This window comes from Venturia canescens, chromosome 4, assembly GCF_019457755.1.
Source record: "Venturia canescens isolate UGA chromosome 4, ASM1945775v1, whole genome shotgun sequence".
Classification (NCBI taxonomy): Eukaryota; Metazoa; Arthropoda; class Insecta; order Hymenoptera; family Ichneumonidae; genus Venturia; species Venturia canescens.
The window spans coordinates 19642682-19661735 of record NC_057424.1 but is presented as its reverse complement, the minus strand read 5'-3'; the positions used below and the strand labels follow the sequence as shown (position 1 = coordinate 19661735).

The following is a 19054-nucleotide window of genomic DNA, read 5'->3' as shown; positions in this document are numbered from 1 at the left end:
AATTATCGCTAATGACTTGAGCGCCTTGTAAGGCTGAGCCGCAGATCGACCGCTCTTCCATTTGGCGTCGGCGTGATAGGCCGCAATGCCGAGATAAAGAAATTAAATATTCTCGGGATGGAAACGCTACGCAGGAAGAACCGACGAAAGAGGTAGCGCGACGGAAGGAGCAAATCTGCGGCTAGAATCGTCTATAGAAAATACATGAAAGATGATTCCACGAGCGATACGTGTGTGGGTTTGCATATTGAGATGGTAATATGGTCTCGATAAGAGCAACAATAATTTTCAGCTTCTCTTGTGTCTCGAGCATCCGGACGTCGTAAAAAATTCTACGAGCGAAGATCTCCATTATTTCCTCCATCTGAAATCTCAAGACTCGTGGGAAGTTGAGAAACCCGAGTGCAATCTGAGAACTCGACAGCGAATTATTTTCAATTGCGTATCCTGCACGTCAATTCGCAACGTCGACACGGGCGTACGAAAGCATCGGAGTCTCCGCATTTGAATAAACAAATTGTCGTGAATTATGGCCTTTTTATTGTCCTACTGACAATAGAGATTCACGAATTGGTATGTTTTTTTGGTCCCGAAACGGAAGTACATGTGTTAAAACGACTATATGGGTGATACCGTAAACGCGCCCGTGTTGCGAACAAGCGTGTTGCGTGGGTTTCTGAGTTATCGGTGTGCTCGACCCAGCGAGGGTTACAATGTTCCATCTGGTCGTATCAATAACAGGCAATTTTTCAGAATTCGCATTCGCTCGATCAACATTCTTAACATCCATTTCGTATATTTTTCCAAATGAAACGCTTCCAGAGCCGCGAGAGCAGACGGATGGTTTGGAACGATGGAATCTTCAACGTCCAATCGAAATTGTTGGTCCAGCTTCGGTGGTTTCGGAGAAAGACTTGAAAAACCTTTCCACCGGTGGAAATAATTTGAAAAATTGACTCTCCTTTCACAGGATGAAAATTGAGTCAGAGGTCAACCTAAGGGCCTCCGGTGCAGGGGAAGAGAGGCCTCGAGTGATCGTACGAGAAAAGAGAGCCGACGATCCGAAAGCGAGAGGAACATCCGTACAAGCTCCCTCGGTTTTCCAACGAGAGAAGCACAAATAGCGTCTCTGGTAAACGATGCCGACACGACGGGCGCACTAAACTACGGTTAATTAAGCCACCACGGTGCGCTCCCGGTTAATTCGGTCTACGAGGCCAACGAGCCGGTGCTTTCTCCTCTCTCCCCCGCCCCCCCCCCCCCTCCGCTCCCTTAACTCCTCCGTCTTTCTCTCGCTCCAGCTTTGCTCTCGGAAATTTTGCTCGAATCGTCATTTATCGAGGAAGCAGCGGAAGCAGCGCAGGGATGAGGACCAGCGAGTGTTATACTTATGTAGAGGGGGTTTGAAAGAGCAGACTGGCGGAGGGCACAGGGGTAGTAAAGGGCACCTCGAGCACCAACGTTATGCAAATGCCCTTAGCATAATTCATCCGCTCTGCAGCGATGCCGGCTATACTGCTCTCGGTCGCATGCGGATTAAGCCCTGCCCTCCTCTCCTCTGCTGCTCTCGATCCCTGTGTATATATAACGCCCTTCTATGCAAATCGGGAAACGAGATCGCCGAGCACAGGTTTGCTTGCGAGCAGGCGACAACGAGAGACTACCCTCTTGTGGCTACTGTACTCTGTAAAGCCTAGTCCGGTACCGGAAGTAGAGTGGCGAACAACGCAGCCGGCGAACTTCCCAGACGCGCTCAGCCTTTACTTGTTTGTTTAATATTCCGTAGGATATTGGACCGATTGCTTGCTCACTCGCTATTGGATTTCCCACTCTCTAATCAACGATTTACCTTTTTTTCTCATTCGAAATTCCAGAATAAATTTTCCGTTTGCTTTGTTTGTGGAGTATTTGCTGATCAATTACTAGGAACCTCAGGGAATTAAGGAATTTATTAATTGAACAGCTTGCTAAGGTGTATAACTTTCAATATCTGTTATTAAATTATAATCTCGTTTCCTAACGTTGGGAGATGAGGAAAAAATTGACAATTTTCGAATAATGAGTAAAGTAATTGAATGGGAATTGGTTTGATTGCTATGAACTGCCATGGCACACTGAGGAAAGTGTCGATGCGTGGTTGAGAATTTGCGCAAAAATTGGCTACTGAATGAATCTTACTGACGCATTAACTTTTTAATATATATATATATATATTTTTTTAATTTCAAACAAAGCGCCGTACGAGCAGAATGAAACGAAGTTAAATACGAAAAAAACTCGAGGCGTTAAAAAAGGAGCAAATAAATAACTATAGTACTTTCACGAGTGACGTAAAAAGGTCGCGTAAAAAGTCTCTCGGTTTAGCGCGGACGTTGGCTTCCGGTGATATTCCTCACGTTCGCCCTTCTCAGTGATATCGCGCACGTGTTCCACGGCATTCGCATTTAAAATTTACTACCCTTGCGCTTCGCGGCCACCGCACCGACTACTTCCGCTGCTGGGGAATTCCGCTTCGTGAAAATTGTTTAAAAACTATTTGTACGTGTACAGTTTCTCGGGTGTTTTATTTTTCATCCCTTTACTTTTTATTACAACGAGACCGGAGGCTTCCCGATACGAGGCAATGAGAATATATTCAGATCCCGCTGGACAATGGCTCGGTCGTTTCTCTCGCACTGTGCGTCTGTTTTTCACCAAAAAATATTTTCTCTTCAAACAATATTGCAAATGTCAACTGGTACTACCAACCAATCTATGACCACCGATTTTATTTGACGGATTTGAGTTTATCGCCGCACTCCGCTAATCGATAGTGGGATTAATAATCTCAAAAGTACGATGTAAGATTTAATGGGCTATCGTTGGCATCGTTGCATAAGCGGTAGTCGCGTCTGAATTGTCAAGCTATAAGGTGAAATTTTAATGAGAATCGTTAGTGTTATCGATCGGAGTTACGTATACAAGTTATGGAGGATCCGAGAGGTGTGAAATATCGAGGCAGACGTTTCGCATTGGCGATACAAGCAGCTCTGAACTTCATGGCTTCCGATGGTGTTGGTGGTCTCATCCTTTGCGCTGTAAACCCTTTTGCTGCGTACACTTGTCGATCTATAACTCAGCCTAGAGAACGTGCACGATAAAGTGCAAGTTGGTGTGTGTTTGTGTGCGTGCGTGTATGCGTTGGGTCATTCGTCGAGGCGAGTGTGTAATAGGCTCTCTGTATGCACATTACAGAGACGTAGATATACACATATGCATTTACGTGGCACATAGAACCATTTAATAGAGGATAGGACGTGTGTAGCGAGTCTGATGTACGAGGAGGGGAGAGAGAGAGAGAGAGAGAGGCGAGAAAGAGAGGATCGCGTGTGCGAAACTCGTCGAGCACAGCGCGTTAACGGAAGCCCTTGTCGCTAGCAAAGCGATGTTAGTTGCAATCTGATTGGCCGATCCTTCTCGTAATTGCCTGTAGATCACAATCACGATTAGTCGGGAAATTAATACGGCGCTGGACGAGAGAACGATTTATGCTAACCTCGTGTGCGGGGTTTCGTCGCACTGCAACAGCCTTATATGCGAGCACGCACCTACCTTTATTACCGAGTTTTCACGGTGTGAAACCTAAAAGATGAATCGGAAATCTGGCCATTCTGAAGTTGACGTTCCAGCATGTCCATTCTCTCTCTCTCTCTCTCTCTTTCTCCACAGAAGATAAGTTTCATCGGGGCGTCTAGAAGTTCATTTATTTATTCAATTTTACTCGTTAAACTCTCCCTCTCCCTCTCCGATTCAACTCATAAATCTTGCCCTTTAATTTTTTTTACTAAAATAAATGGCTGAAAAATGTTTCTTCAACTTTGTCGTTGTAATGGATGCGGTGTCGTGGCTATACATATATACACTTATTAGCATTAACCGTGGGCCGCAGCATCTCCTCGTTCGCTTGCATCCTCCCCTGAATCGTTGGATTGCCATGGGAAGAAGGAGCGAGTGAGAGAGGTGAAGCATTGTGCGACGAATGGAATTACCAATGGCGGGGGAAAGCCAGTGATTAAATGCCGTCTCTTGGGTCCAAGCGAGCAAACTATGTACATATAGATATTCTCTCTTCCTCTCATTCACCTTCTCTCTACCCTTCCTATATATCTGCTCTGCTCTGTCCAGTCGACACACACTCCCCCACACTACCATGCATTCGCGCACACTTCAAAGAATCATGAGATATCTGCATGTCGGATTGGAAGGGGACGGAGGTTGAAGAGATCAAGAGGAACTGGGATTTTCTAACCTCTCTAAGCATGCCTACGTAAAATCGCTTCCCCTGAGGACCAACGTTCGCATACCTATTCAGAGGCTTTCCTTCTCCCTCCCTCTGCATCTCCCTTTTCCTCCCTTTTCCTCCACTGCTCCCATGGATGCTGAAGCATCATGAGTAAGCAAACCAACCGAGTCTATTATACTCGTGTATGCTCAATGCATATCTATCGTTGGGTCAATATTGTCGATTGTTTCAGGCATTTGCCAATCCTTCCTGTGCTGGTCCATCTTGATCGCGATCCGAAGCACTCAACCCCTAGGTGAATAGTCAGGTATATACCAGTTCAAACGTTATGCCATAATCCTTGAGATATTCGAATATCTCGGACTTCGGAACGTCCGAGTATATATGTGAATCAACGGATTCGTCATCCTAACAATGTGTCTGGGCTTAACCACGTTACCCGTTCCCCCCTGCACCGGCGTTCGGAGAAAGATGACTTTGATGACTGTGCCGGATTTCCATGTTACGAATACCAATATCACCGCGGGGAAATGATGTTCGACAAATGCCAGAAGCAGAGGAATGGAATGTGATTATGAGAAAATTGTTGTGAAAATAAGGGTTCACGTTTTTATATTGTCTTCATCGATAATAAACATTTTATGTAAATAATCGTTTATATACAAGGACGCCGAGGAATAGAAAAACAATATTCATTTGGCTTTTACGTTTGGCATCTTGGTTATAGTGATCTACTGAATCATCGGCTACACCCATCTTAATTAAAAAATTTCTAATACATCAATCATTCGACACTAATTTTTGTTACGTTGTATATTTACAGTTACACGAATAGTAATCCTAAAAGTGTTTGTTTATTCAAATCCGAGTATTTTTTTGGTAATCGCCCGTCGGGGATTTCTCGCGATCGAGTTTGGATAACATTCGGCTCATCATATCCAAGGCCCTAAACGAGTTTCGAGGACCGTTGCCGCATCGACACGACCCATAAGCCTCAAGTGGTTTAAGAGGTCAGCCAGAGCCGTGGCCTCGCGGTGCCGCGCCTCCCACAGATCGAGAATGTGCTCCGTTGGGCTGGCCTTCGTTGCGAAGTAATCCACGTATCTTTGTTTTACCCATAGCAGAAGAGTGTGCCGTTTATATTATAGTGGTTTGGGAACATACGAATAACAAGTACACGAGGCTCGTACTTGAACGCTTTAAGACGAATAATGATAGTGAAATTAAAGTTCTTACCGATCCACTTGAAGACGTTGAGCGAGCATGCGCCAGTCGTTTCCTCGGATACTTGGCGGATCGAGACACTGGCAGAGTTGTCTTCTCAGAGTCTTTGAAAATCTTCCGATCATAAACATGAAAAGAAAGATAATAATATGAAAAGGATTTCTCATGTTTTTCGTTGAATTTTTTTCGTGCGATCGATCAATGAAATTAAATACCTAAAAGTTTTTGGCACCACCGCGTCGTTCACCCGGCCTCCATTCTTCGCTCGACTAACGATCACACTCGTCTCCGTTTTCTCGTTTTTCTTGACTCCGAGCGAGCTCCTATGTTTTGTAGTTAGATCGAGATCGATCCTTAGAACGAGCCCGTGCTCCTCGAAACCGCGTTGCGACGCTCGGAGCTCAAAGCCCAGTCTTAAATCACTCGTGATTCTCTCGATCTTGAAAGTTCTGCAGGGACTCGTCTTGGAGGATGACCATACCAACCGGTATGGGACTTCCTGGCGATCCGTGAAACCGCTCTCACGATCCTCGAGATCGATGCAAAGTGGTGCACCACTTGCGCGATAACTCAGGATGCCACGCTCGATCAGTGATCCACCGATACGTTTTTCCTAGAATGTAAAAAATGTTAACTTCTTGAACGATTTATCGAGACTTAAGATTTTTCAAGTAACTATGTATACGTTATTATTTCAGTAAAACGAAATCGGGTCTTTGATATAAAAATTGTAAGAGTTCCTGCCATCCAATGTGAATCGTCCGCTTCAAAAGATTTTTGCGACTAAAAATGTTCCAACCTGTTCTTCGATGACCTTGGAGGTGGCTCTCGTATCCTCGACAACGTGACACCTAACGAGATCCCGATCCTTCGACTCGTAAACAGCGATTGATATTCTCTTGATGGCCAGTCCAGGTGCTACAACGGAACTTTCACCGGCAATCACATAAGCTCCTGGCGTCTCGGTAACGAGGAAAACTCCGGCGTGATCCAATTGAGCAAAAGGTTGTCCCGGCAGATTGGTTGGTTCGCCACCGAGGGTGAGAACTTTGTGCCATTTCGAGATAATAGAAATGGACGATGTTGATGAAATGGTCGAGGTGGATGAGAGAGAAGAGAAGCCATTGCATCGAGCTTCAAGATCAAGTTCACAATGCCACACGCTCAATTCCCAATTTCCGGTTCTCAATTCGGCGCAGTGTTCGAACTGCAATATCATCGGTTTGATCAATTCCAGTTTGGATGGTCCGCAAGCCACGACCCCCGATAGCAGAGTCATCGTTGAGGGTAGATTTGGCTTGAGGCAATCTTCACCGAGAACGGCTAGATAGAGATTCTGTCGACGACCACGAGATGCAGCTCCTTCCGGCACCGACATAGATACACCGGCTTCCGGCACAACCAAGAGAGCACCCTGTTCATCGACCGCAGCTTTTACAACAGAACCACCCGCCCGTTCGCTCATCACTTCCTCCGAAGGTTCGTCCTCGAAAATTCCACTCTTCTTGTGAGATAATTTTTTCTCGTTTTGCTGCTTCGCTTTATTTTGATTATCCTCCTCGCTCATTACCAATTTCAAGTTTTCCGTCGATTCGTGTTTCTCCTCCTCCTCCTGCTTCTCGTTGCAAGTGTTCTCGGAGTTCTCGCTTCTCCAATTTGTTCCAATGGACGGCAGAAACACTTGACGTCCTTGACGGTGGTACGATGATACCGGGGACTGAGATGCTTTCTGGGGCGGATGAGCTTCCTCTATATCTGAGGAAACTCTCGGTCTTTGTGGAGTTTTACAGATTGAACGAGTCGAGCGACTTCCCGCCGAAGAACTGGGCGAAGGACCGTTCGTTGATGGAAGAGATAATTGGGGCACGTCGTAGTGATGCTCGGAGAAGGATCTGACGATTAGGTCATTTTCAACATTCGTTAAATATCGATCATCAAATCGGATACATTTCTTTATTTAAATACGAAATTGATCCGTTGTTGTACTAGATCCGAAGCCTCGAGCTCACACTATTCGTGCAATAATTTCTAATCGACTGACAAAATGACATATTTCCACTAATTGAACGAACCTCGGCATTCTGGTGACTTCGGTCTCGCCTCTGCCAAGATGATCACGCCCGGTGAGGGCAGCCCGTTCACCCCTCGTCACGACAGATTTAGCAAGATTATTAGCATGTCGAAAGTCCAGTCTGGCCACACCGTAAAGGGAGTTTATTCGTTCCTTGCGTCGCATCAATCGGACGACGAAAAGTGTTGCGAGTCCGAGGACGAGGAGGGCGAGGGTGAGAGAGATCCATAGAGCGAGGAAGTTTTTCTGATCGATAGAGGTCGTTGCTAAAAAATCATAATGCAAATAGCTTCAACGAGTGGAAGGGATAACAGTGGCAAAGTCTTTTGAAGGTACACAGGAAAAGTGAAAAAGAAGAAATTATCAGCATGTGCTCACCCTCTTTGAAAACTCGAGGTCCATCTTGACTCAATGCTGTGGACGCGAAAGATATAAATCATCGAACCTCAATGTCGATAGTTTTCGTGTGTCTAATTTTTTATCTCTTTACTCACCGGCACATCGATCGCTGAAGCACTCTTCAACGATGATTTCTTTGCCCGGGCAAATCCGTCCCCCGTCGCTCGGTGGTGGATCATTGCAGGATCTCTTTCTCACCCTCAAGCAGTCCGGACCGCAGGCTGACCATCCTGACCACGCTGACCATCTGCCATCGACCGCTGAAATAACCGATGTGAGCGAATTCGTGAAGATGTATTCTTCTAGCTCAATAGATGTAAGTGGATGTAAAATATGGACTTAATCTAAATAAGACTAAATATCGCCTTGTCAAGCTTCGCTACTTTTAAAGTATACGACGAGGGAAACATACAGCCATTGCAACAAGTATAATTATAACCGAAGCTCGTGCATTCGTGGAACAGGGAAAAGTGTATCGAATCGATACACGGTGGGGAAAAATTGTTGGATCGATCCTCCCCATATCTAGTTTTTGTATTGTTACATAGTATTGAAGAAGCACGGGTTTTTATCGAACCGCCAGTTCATTGTTCCAAGTAAAAACACCTGATGGTGTGTTGAAGTAATTATAAATGTACGGAACACGAAAGAGAAAACGTATTCGAAATGTGATATGTTCACATTGTAAAAAGCAATGATAAAAAATACAACTCTTTCTTAAAAAATAATTGAAAGTGAAGAAAAAGAAAATATCAAGAGAAGTAGTGACAGTTTTATTAGTGGACCTTGAAGAACGAAGTCGTTTTACAAAAAAATATTGTAATTCGTTTGAAATTGAATTTGAAAATAAAGAATTTCGAATTTATTGTATCCGATCCTACAGTTTCATGTATTTTATACAGTCGTTGTTATGACGATGTGAGAATTGACTATTGATATATGTCAACAGTTTTTCCGTTTGTCTCCGACTGCCCCTCCGTGAGCACATCAATTTAATATTGTTTATTAAATAAAGTTCTTTTTCGTACGATCGGTTGTGTTTTTTGACCTAACCAAAACATGCTTGAATCGACAAAATATTCTAATCAGATCAATTGCTATTTGGTCGTCGAGGTTTTTGTCTCTCAGAAATAATGAATCAGCTAAAAACTTGGTTTTTTGAATGGTTTTTCGTGTGGTGCGATAATCGTTTTTGGGTTTTGAATCAATGACAACGATATCGAAAGTCTTCGTACCTGGACAAGATGGACTGCACTCCATTCTCTGGGTGGCTGGTCCAGGGCACGTTTGTCCTCCGTTGATGGGTGAAGGATTTGAGCAAGTTCTGGTTCTCCTCTGAATACCGCGGCCACATCGTACGCTGCATTCGGACCAGCCGGACCAGGATGACCAACCACCGTTAACTGGGTAGAATATGATTTTCCACAATTTAGCACCCCGCTATCGAGTCTTTTCCATTAAATCAATATTTCGGTATCGTCGTACCGTAAACAGTGAGAACGGCCGGTTCGCTGGGCCTCCGAGCAGCCAAGTTTTCGGCTACGCAAGTGTAATTGGCTTGGTGACGAAGCTCGGCAACGCCAAGCACGAGATTTCCTTCTTCGGCGGATTGTAAGAGATCGATCGACGAGGAAGAAATTTCATTTCTTACCGGTGCACCATCCAGACCAGGCGACCTCGTCGATATCGGTGGAACGATGGATTCGATGGGAGAACCATTCTTGAGCCAATAGATATTTGGACGGGGTACTCCCAGCGGTGGGACGCATCGCAATTCGGCGTTTCTTCCAGCCTCAACGGACATCGAGTACGGTGGGGACAGGAAGTGTTTTTTCAAATCTGTTTCAATACGAACGTTCGTCATAACGAAGTGCTGCCGAGCTACCAGAACGGGCGGATCGAAATTTCAAGATTTCCTATGGCATCGAAGCGTCTCAAAGTGACTCGATGACTTTTTATCAGTTATAATAACAACGCGTGTGAATCAGCGGTTCGGAGTTCGGGATAAAGTTACTCTGGAACAGGAGAGACTTCCCGGATGATTTCATCAACGGGCTGTGCCGAAAGGAAACGTGACCAAAAGCGATACTTTGTTTGTTTTTTTCCTTCGAAAATATCCGTGCCGAAAATGAATGGTACAAAGGTCCGAGGTCGTGGCTAACATCCGGTGTTCGTTGCGGGGTATAAAAAAATAGTGAATGCTGCGCCGGTATAACTCGAGGGTGAGAGGGTGCGCCCTCGCATACGCGCACCACTCTCACGCATTTATGTTGCGAAAGACAGCGCATATGGGAGTACGGGATCGAGGGCTGAAAATAAGCGAGATAGAGAAATGGAGCATGGTAGCACTCAGCGATATGAGGCTACGCGAAAAATGTAAATGCGAAGGGCTTTCACGGTGGTGCTCACCCGGGTTCTCTTGTAACGGAAAAAAAGAGCAGACGAAAAGAGCGGTGCAACAGAGTGAAAATATGAATATAACCGAAGCGCTTCGCTACGTGAGATGCAGGTATGATTTTGTTCATGTTTTTTTTATCTTTCTTCTTCTTCTTTTTTATTATATATATATATATATTTTTTTTTTTTCATTTATTTTTTTTACTCCTATTATTGCTTTCTTTTTTCAATATGCGAGCGTGCACGAACTCTCGCGGTTGCCAATGACCCGACGCTCTATTATTTGTTCGTTGAAGGCCAATAGTGTGCTTTTAATATCGTGCGCACGACGAGAGGCACAAGCCGCACGAGAGATGAGGCCTCGAAAAGGGCCTCAACCATGCATGCACACTCGGCCAATGCACTCAGAACTCCTAGACACGCTAATATTTCATATTTTTTACCAAACGCATACGTATGCGCTATACTTGAACCGGTATAAATGTAAAGAATAGCGAAAATACGTATTTTTTTTGTGGTACATTGGACTCTGCTCTGTATCGCTGCTCGTGACTGTGGCATTCATCCGTCAATCTATGCCGACGAATTTTCAAGTTGTGGACATAGAAATACCCAAACTTGACCTTTTAAGCCGCAATTTTGGGCTCCTACGTACATTCACTTATCCCCTCGTTCGACGTTCATATTTTTCTATTCACTTGCGCCATTATTACGTCGACCCGCAGATTTTTGTTGCACTCTTTATCTTCGTCTCGAAAAATACTCATAGCGAAGAGGCCAGTGCAAGCTTCTACTGGTCACTTGAAAAAAAGCAAAGTTGAAAGTACATGAAACGTCAAAGTACGGATTATTTTCACGTCCATTGTTACACCTTCTTGAAAGTATTTATTCTTATTGGGATTTTTATGCAAATTGATTTATACAAAAAGAGGGATTTTTATGCAAATTGGTAGATACGTTCGAAAAACTATTTGCTTGCGAAATTTTAACGGGTTCGACCTTACCGTTTCTAAGAAAATTGAATTAGTTTTTTACATTGGGGCTCATGGGAAAGCGTTAAAAATGGAAAAAAATATTGACAATTAATAAACGAAGTTTGTCCTTCTCGTCTGCGGCGGACACATCTTCAAACGTGGCAACGTCGCATCGATCAACGCGCACTCTCGTATAGAAGAAGCTTTTTTCGCCAAAATTAGGAACATTACGGCTGAAATAGTTATTTTTTCATCTAAACGTGCACAATTATCTCATATTAATTGAAAACCAGAAACTAAATTCACGTGGAATTATGGTAAGACGAGAGGCTTTCCATGTTAAAGCCCCTCACCGTCGTCTGCCTAGCAAAAGAGGTACCGTTCTACCTTAAAAGACGAAAAGTATATTTTCATTTGAGGCACGTCATGGAACGTGGCCCAGATAAACGTTTCATTTTAATAAGCTCAAATTTCACCACGCGTTATTAAGTTACGCCGCCGCGGAAGTCTGGCTTGACAAGGAACTCGTTGAATGTCAACACAGCTGGCAAAAAGTCAAACGGAAATGTAGGCGATTCTGAAGTTTGGTGCTGATGCGGATTCTGCATCAGGCAAACTGTTTCCGGGCATAAGTTATGCCTCCTATGAGGGGCACGAGTGACTTCACCCTCGCTACGATTCGCCCGTTCCTCTTGCCTCCCACACACAAGTCTCTATGACTCACGAGCGTGACAGACTCGCAGAACGCGACCTTTACAGCGGTGCGGATGGTGCACGGGGGACATGGGCAAACAGCATTAGTAAACCGAGACGGGAAAACCCCGTGAGTTCGATGTATGTACGAGAGAATTTCAAAATCGAATTGTTTGCATTGGCTAAGTTTACTCTCTCGTCTCGTGCTTGCATGCATCGATGCAAGCCTTTTAAAATGCGATAGTCCAGACGATGAAAGGGACGAATGTCGAAACATTGCTGTGATTAAAGTAGATTTTCATGTTCCACCGAATTCTCTCGAATAGTCAGCGTAATTATTTATTGCCATTTACATCTGAAGCAGCAGATACGGCGAAGAATGGACGGATTGAGCCTCACCGCTCGAGCTTTTCCCATCGAAGCTTTCTCATCGATCGAATGAGTGACATTTTTTAAGGTTTTTTACGAAATATATCGCGGGAAAGGTTCTGCCAACGTACAATATAAATGCTAATTTATTTTTCAACAAGTTTGCACCGTACGTTTTTATTTCAGGGAATAATGTGCCGGCAGGTGTTGGAATAGTGAAATTCGAGAAGAGTCTGACGTAACACATCCATTTCATTCTTTTTACCAAGTCCCAAGAATCTTTCTCGACTGCATTTTCCATTTGTCTCTCTATCGTTTTTTTCCCTCTACTTGTGTTTCTTCCATGGGTTTCGCATTTTCCGCAACCAATTGGCTCGGAGTACTGCACCAGGATAACACTCTTTTGCTCTTGAAAAATGGAAGAACGAGAGAGTCGCATCAACCACTAGAACTCTCTAATATCGTATTCCACACCCGACGCTTTCGCTTTTTTCGAACCGGTAGCGTGGCAGTTTGCAGACTCTCCAAGCTTTTCCCTTCTCATTCGATGTCCCTCGATGCCAACGGAAAATGCGACCGTTGCGAAAAAGCTCACATAAAAAATCTCCCGATAATCCCAAGATTGTACAGTTCTGAGAGACCGCCAATAAATCCACGAAGCATGATTTATTGTTGCAATTTAATAAAACTAATTGGAATAATCCGCTTCGTTTTTCCGGCCGTTAGAATGTAACAGGAATCAAAAAATCGCGATCGCTATCATCGGTTCAATGTGAACAAGTGTCGATAGAAAAATTTCGATTTGGCAGAACTTCGGTTCGTTAATCCACCCAGGTGGATGACGTCCCATTGAAAGCTTTCGAACGCCATAAAAAACGAGTTTGTTTCATTTGGCTGTACATGACTATATAGAAATTCCAATTTGAACGAATAATTTCCCGTTTTTCTCACCAGTATACAGTTCGTCGATATATCACGTTTTCAATTCGATAGCCCGCGTGTGCGTTTCCTGTTTGCGCTCCAAATACCGATTTAATTCTGCATCCTGTTTGTCCCGACGCACGAGATTCCCGCGTATATATAATTGTCGTTCGCTGAAACGTTCGCGCTCAATCGACGTGCTGGTTGTACACGTATGTTTATTTCGACGTGCCTTCGCTTCCGTAAAAAAGTTCACATTTTCGAGCGCCTAACCCGTTTTAGTGGAATAAAATGAAAAATACAAAAAGAACTCCACCTCTATAGGAACAGCACATTCCGCGCGAGCTTATTCTCGCAATACGGGTCCAATAAGAATTTTATTGATCACGTTCGTTGAATAGTGACCTTCCTCGACAAAGCGTTTCATTCGAAATCGTCTATTTTTACCCGTGTAACATTCTTTGCTCCAAAAACTACGATTTCTATTGGGAAAAAGAAATTGTTTTCCAATTATTTCAGTAAATTTTTCGTGAGTTCTGACGAGCCAATACCGTCTACGATCGCTTCACTTGTTCCTAATTTCCTAATTTCGATGCTCTTCGACAATCCTCTTCCAAGAGTGGCTCGGAGCAACCGTTTTTTAATGCACTGTCATTTGCACGATGGCCAAGGGAAGTTGTAGAAAACCCGGCCGATACACGAATTTTAACTGCGAGCTCATTGAACTTCATCGAAATTTATGGCAAAAACTGAGAAAAACTGGCTCGCTTGCTCAGCGTAAAAATAGTTGGGTGAAGCGGCGATCAAACAATTCGAAAACCGCCCTCGATAATATCAAGGAAATCCATTAGACATTTTATAGGCTTGAATTTCTTACTCACACGAAACTTCGACAGTCGCTGCTCGTCCTCGTATTTCACCGGAACCCGACCACGCGACGCACTCGCAATTGAATTTTTTTTTCCCGAAGTATTCTTCGATTTGATTTCTGGTTACGTTGAGTTCGACGTCGATGATTCTAGTCCCGGTTCTCGGGTCGACGAAATCCTGATGCAGGCCCTCATTTCGTACTCCGTTGCAGCGAAAATAAACCTGCCCCATGATAATCTCGTTTCTCAATAAAGAGCAGCCCATAATGACTTTTTTATTCTCTGAAAGTTAGAGCTCGTACCTGAAGAGCATGAGCAGCTCGACAGTGCAGCGTGGCGGGACGACCCTTAACGACGAACGAGTCGTTCGGCTCGATCAGGAACATCGGCAAAGAGCCACCGGAAATGAGATCAACGTCACTTGCGATTGTCGCACTGCCATAGTCCTCGTAGTCGTATTCCTCCTCGTGATAGCTCGGGTCGTCGTCCTCTTCGGCTTCGTCCTCGTCCTCTTCCTCTCTCGAATCTGACACTGCAGAGGATTAGTAGGTATAAGCCACATCGTCAGTTCATTTTGTGGCATTTGTTATTTCGAGTCGGTTTTTTTTTTTTCAAGTTTTTTTCGAGCCTTCCCTTCATTTATTTTTGTTCTAGAAATTGCATTGATTTAAGAGAGATTTATCTTTGGAAAGTAAAAAGATTTGAAAGATCGTAAAGCTCGTTGGAAATTGGCCATAGAATTTTTGTGGGTGTTGAATATGAGAGACGGGGCAATGGGATGAGGGACAAAAGGCCGGAGTTTATATTTAGCCATCGAACGTCTCGTACCTCCCATAGCTATACGTATATATTTATAACAACATGCAAACCGTACGTGTATGTGATGGGAATCGTAAAGCCGGTCTTAACGACGCGAGCTGGAGTTTAACGTCGTGTATCAGTCAGCGAGCTTTCTCACTTAGGAATAAAGCTGAACGCTTTACCAACTTTTCTCCTTGCCTCTCGGCACGACGGAAACTCTCCGGCCCACGGGTTTAAGTTACCCCCTGCTACTTTATTGGTCCCGTCGGGAAAGCACGTATATCTCATCGTTTACTGGCATACAAATCCCATCATCGAAAACACTTTTCTTTCCTCTTGTGATACTACGTCAGACTAAATTGCGTTAACGTTAAAAAATAGAATCTTACTAAAACTGATTGAATACTTTCACGTTTCTGATCCGAATTCTTCAACACCCGCAGACTGAGCTTAGCTGTTTTACGTACAAACCTCTTAGGGGAAAACTCAAATAAATGGATTCATGCATTTATTAATTATTTGCATTTTATAATAATAATTTATTAAATAATTATAATAATTCATGTATTACACGCCATAGATGAAGATAGAAAATGATTAAAAAAGTGCAATTTTCTGTTACAGTGATTTTAAATTAAAAAAATGCTTGATGATCTATTTTCTGTTGAAAAAAAAAAAAAAAAAATGTTTGAACGTTGTCGGGTGCCTTTTTCTCCTCGTGACAACTTGTTTATTTAATAATAATTTAATTCATTGTTACGGTGAATATTTGATACTTTATATAAACGCCGCTTACTGTCGAAGCTTTTTGAAATTTGTAGAAAACCGAAAAGTAGGAGAACGCAGATTTTCAGCTTCATAGTTAGATCGCATAATTTTGATTTCCTCCACTTTCGATCTCACACCGTGCATTTCTCGTGGTCATTCATATCCGGTTGGCATTGCCATGCGGGCAAACCGATGCTCGGTCGTATTTTCACCAACATTCCCAGCTATTTACCACTCGCACTTCGATGTTGTTAGATGAATGAAAGATAAAAATAAAACGCAAGAAGCATTCTCATTCGCGTCATTCGAAAACTCGTTTGGTCCACTCGCCGGCACTCTTCAATCGGGCATGTTAGATGATGATGAAAGTTCATGCGGTTAAGTCGAAGAGCACGGGGGTTGAAAATGAAGATGTTTGAGGGGGGCCGGTGCACATTCCGGGCTTTTTGACATGCGGGAAAAATGTTCTTACGCGTCATAAGCGGAGCCGAAAAGAGAGAAAAAATTTCGCGACAACATTTTGTTCTTCATCGTCTCTTTTGGTGAGTCATAAGGAGCAGAATGCGCAGCAGCTAATTCCTGATGAAGGCTACCAGGACTGATGTCCTTCTTTTCAATTTCAGGCCCCGATGTATGAAAAAAGTATTGAAAATGAACGGCGGAACCCCAATCGAGGATTATCGCCCCGCATCAAATGCGTCAGATCTTGAGAAAATAATTGATAAAAAAGTTTCTGGAATACAGATAGATCGGAGGGTAGAGACGATAACGGGGTATCAGAGTCTCGGTGCGGGAGATGCTCGCGGCTCGACACGCGGTGGACGACTGAACTTGCCAGCGTGCGCGCACCTCGCTTTATATGTATATATATGTATAAATATATATATATATATACATACATATACTTAGCGACATATCTTCATATATATGATTCTATGTGCTACGTCTCGGTTAGCCGTTCGAGTATAGGCTGCCGCTTCTTCATCCCTTTGCAACTACCCCCAGCTCCCCATGGCGATGACAGTAGTGCGCCTCGCTGAGGGTGATGGTGTTCGCGGAGAGCTCGACGAAAAGCTGCATTCGAATAAGACGCTTGTGAGCCCAGCTCTGGTGGTAGTTTCATGTGAACGTATACACATACAGCCTGGGTCAAAAATATTAGGCGCCGACCGAGGTTTCTCGGGGGACGGACAATCGGCAGTATCTTGAGGAGAAAGGATCGTACGTCGATTTAACAAACGAGCTTTTAAAACGAAGCATTTTAAAACATTGTATTGTCAGAATTGACCGGTGGAATTTTCGAAAAAGACACGGAGAGCTTCGTATTTGGAACATTTTAACAATGATTTTTTTCGTAAAACGGAAGCTCGTCCTCTTTGAAGATCTCACCACCGAATCGTGAGATGACAGTGTTTTTAAATTACAGCGAGTGCTTTTGTAAAGCGAGAGAATCGTGAAGATCGATATTTTCGAAATAACGTCGTGGACTAAATCACAGGAGCAGAAATGAAAAAAGGAAAATGCAGCTCGAATCGTCCCCTGTGGAAGCCCGTTCGCTAAATTGGCTCAAAATTGTTTATCCTTGCAGTGCTAAATTTTTCGTTTTGTGAAAAACGCAAAGGGCGCCTCATACTTTTGACCAAGGCTGTATATAGTCAGTTACAGTTATAAGGGATATAGTCGAGAAGAGACTGCGCACTTGGACTTTTCTTGTGTCTAGGTACTCCCCTCAATCGGCAAAAGATGGATATATGCAGACAGAAGGATGGAGAAGGAGACCTGAGAGATGACATTCCACAGGGGCCAGTTCTTTTCTCGTAGCTACTTTTCTTTCGGCTCGATGAATATGTACTTCCTTTTGACTTTTTTCACCTTTCTATGTGAGCGATTCCACGTTGCAGCATTGCGCAAGCATTCCTCGGGTAACGTTGATTCCAGTTATTCTAATCAGTCGCACTGACGCTGGAATATTAATGCTTCGGTGAAAAATGCCTGAACTTGGATAAAATACTTCACTGACGTTTTCCTTGTTTCCATTAAATTGGGTTGCGTAACGCTGCGGAACGAGAAAAAGTGCGATCGGAGTCGCCTTTTAGTTCCCATTTTACCCCATTTTTAATCTTTCTCATCATTATAGACGAGCTGAAATATTTCAATTCAACGTTGAACTGTGAATAAGCGATTCGGTATGGACTGTCCCATAGGTACTATTGTGTTTTTGCTTTGACAATATCAAAAAGTCAGAATAAGGGGGCATTCCTCTTCTCTCGTGCTTCTCGGGGATTTTTCCCTTCGGAAGCAGAACACAATATCTCTTGGAGTCGTCATTCTCTCTCCCCAAAATCTCCTATTGTCTCTGTCTGACGCTTGTCTCGCGTTTACGAGTGCGCATCCATGTAGGTTTATATGTATATGTCGTTATATATTTTTTGGAAGGCAATTCACTGGCTAAAAACACTCTCGCTGTACACTACACGTTTTACCCCTCTCACTATTAACCAGACACGAGAGTGACGCTCTTCTCAATGACGGAGAGCTTTCTACTATTATTTAAGGGACTCCGGTAAGGAAGGCTCGTTCGTTCACCCTCATGTTTTGTTTGGGGCTCAGTCAGACACGCGACAGTTTATCGGGAATGAGATGTGCTCGGTTCTTTCATTTATTCAAAGTTCGAAGCTTGTTGCGCTGAGAAAAGCTTGCCAAGCGTCACGGGAAATACGAGCTAGAAAATTCCGAGCGCAGGCGCATGGAAGAATTCGTGTGTGAAAAATTAATTGATTCGATGCTGGCGACAAAAACGTTTGTGACGGACGACGTGATCGGCGTTGTTTTTTCACCTTTTGTGCCAGCATTTTTATATTTATTTCCATTCCCTTTGAAAATGGTGGTTAGCGAGACGGTTGGACTTGCTTTCCCCATTGCAATTCTTCAACAATAAATAATACGATATCCAAAACTTTGTATCCTTTCGAGAGTTCCAATCTCGGAGATGGATACAATAACGGAGAATGAAGCCCTGAAAATGCGAGTAGAAATGGAAGTTTTGTGAAGGGGTTGCTTTTTTGCCACACTAAGGAGACAGGTTTTTCGAAGCCTCCCCAGATCGTTGGCATATTATGTATCTCCCCTCGGTTCGCATATTATTCGCCACCCACGCGTATATCTTGAACTCGATTCTTACACGCGGCCTGGTGAAGCAGTATTTTTTAAGAATCGGTGTTGCCTTTCAAGAGGGCATGATGAGGCTCTTTCGAGAGAGAAAAAAAGTCGCGCTCGATCTGCACCG

At 43.7% G+C, this 19054-nt stretch overlaps 1 protein-coding gene across 2 annotated transcripts; it reads right to left on the bottom strand.

Moving 5' to 3' along the window:
- Positions 1-4877: 4877 nt before the first annotated feature.
- Positions 4878-16581, bottom strand: LOC122409379 (netrin receptor UNC5B-like). 2 transcript variants are annotated; one of them, XM_043416889.1, is made up of 12 exons: positions 15797-16581; positions 14502-14731; positions 14212-14422; positions 9462-9815; positions 9212-9379; positions 8072-8236; positions 7956-7991; positions 7579-7843; positions 6306-7398; positions 5722-6119; positions 5519-5620; positions 4878-5386 (listed from the first exon to the last, which is right to left on the bottom strand). In XM_043416889.1, the coding sequence occupies exons 1-12, from the start codon at positions 15858-15860 to the stop codon at positions 5215-5217; spliced, it is 3258 nt and encodes a 1085-aa protein (XP_043272824.1). In that variant the 5' UTR covers positions 15861-16581; the 3' UTR covers positions 4878-5214. The 2 variants fall into 2 exon arrangements, with proteins under 2 accessions (XP_043272824.1, XP_043272825.1); XM_043416890.1 differs by having other exon boundaries at positions 16241-16581.
- Positions 16582-19054: the final 2473 nt, after the last annotated feature.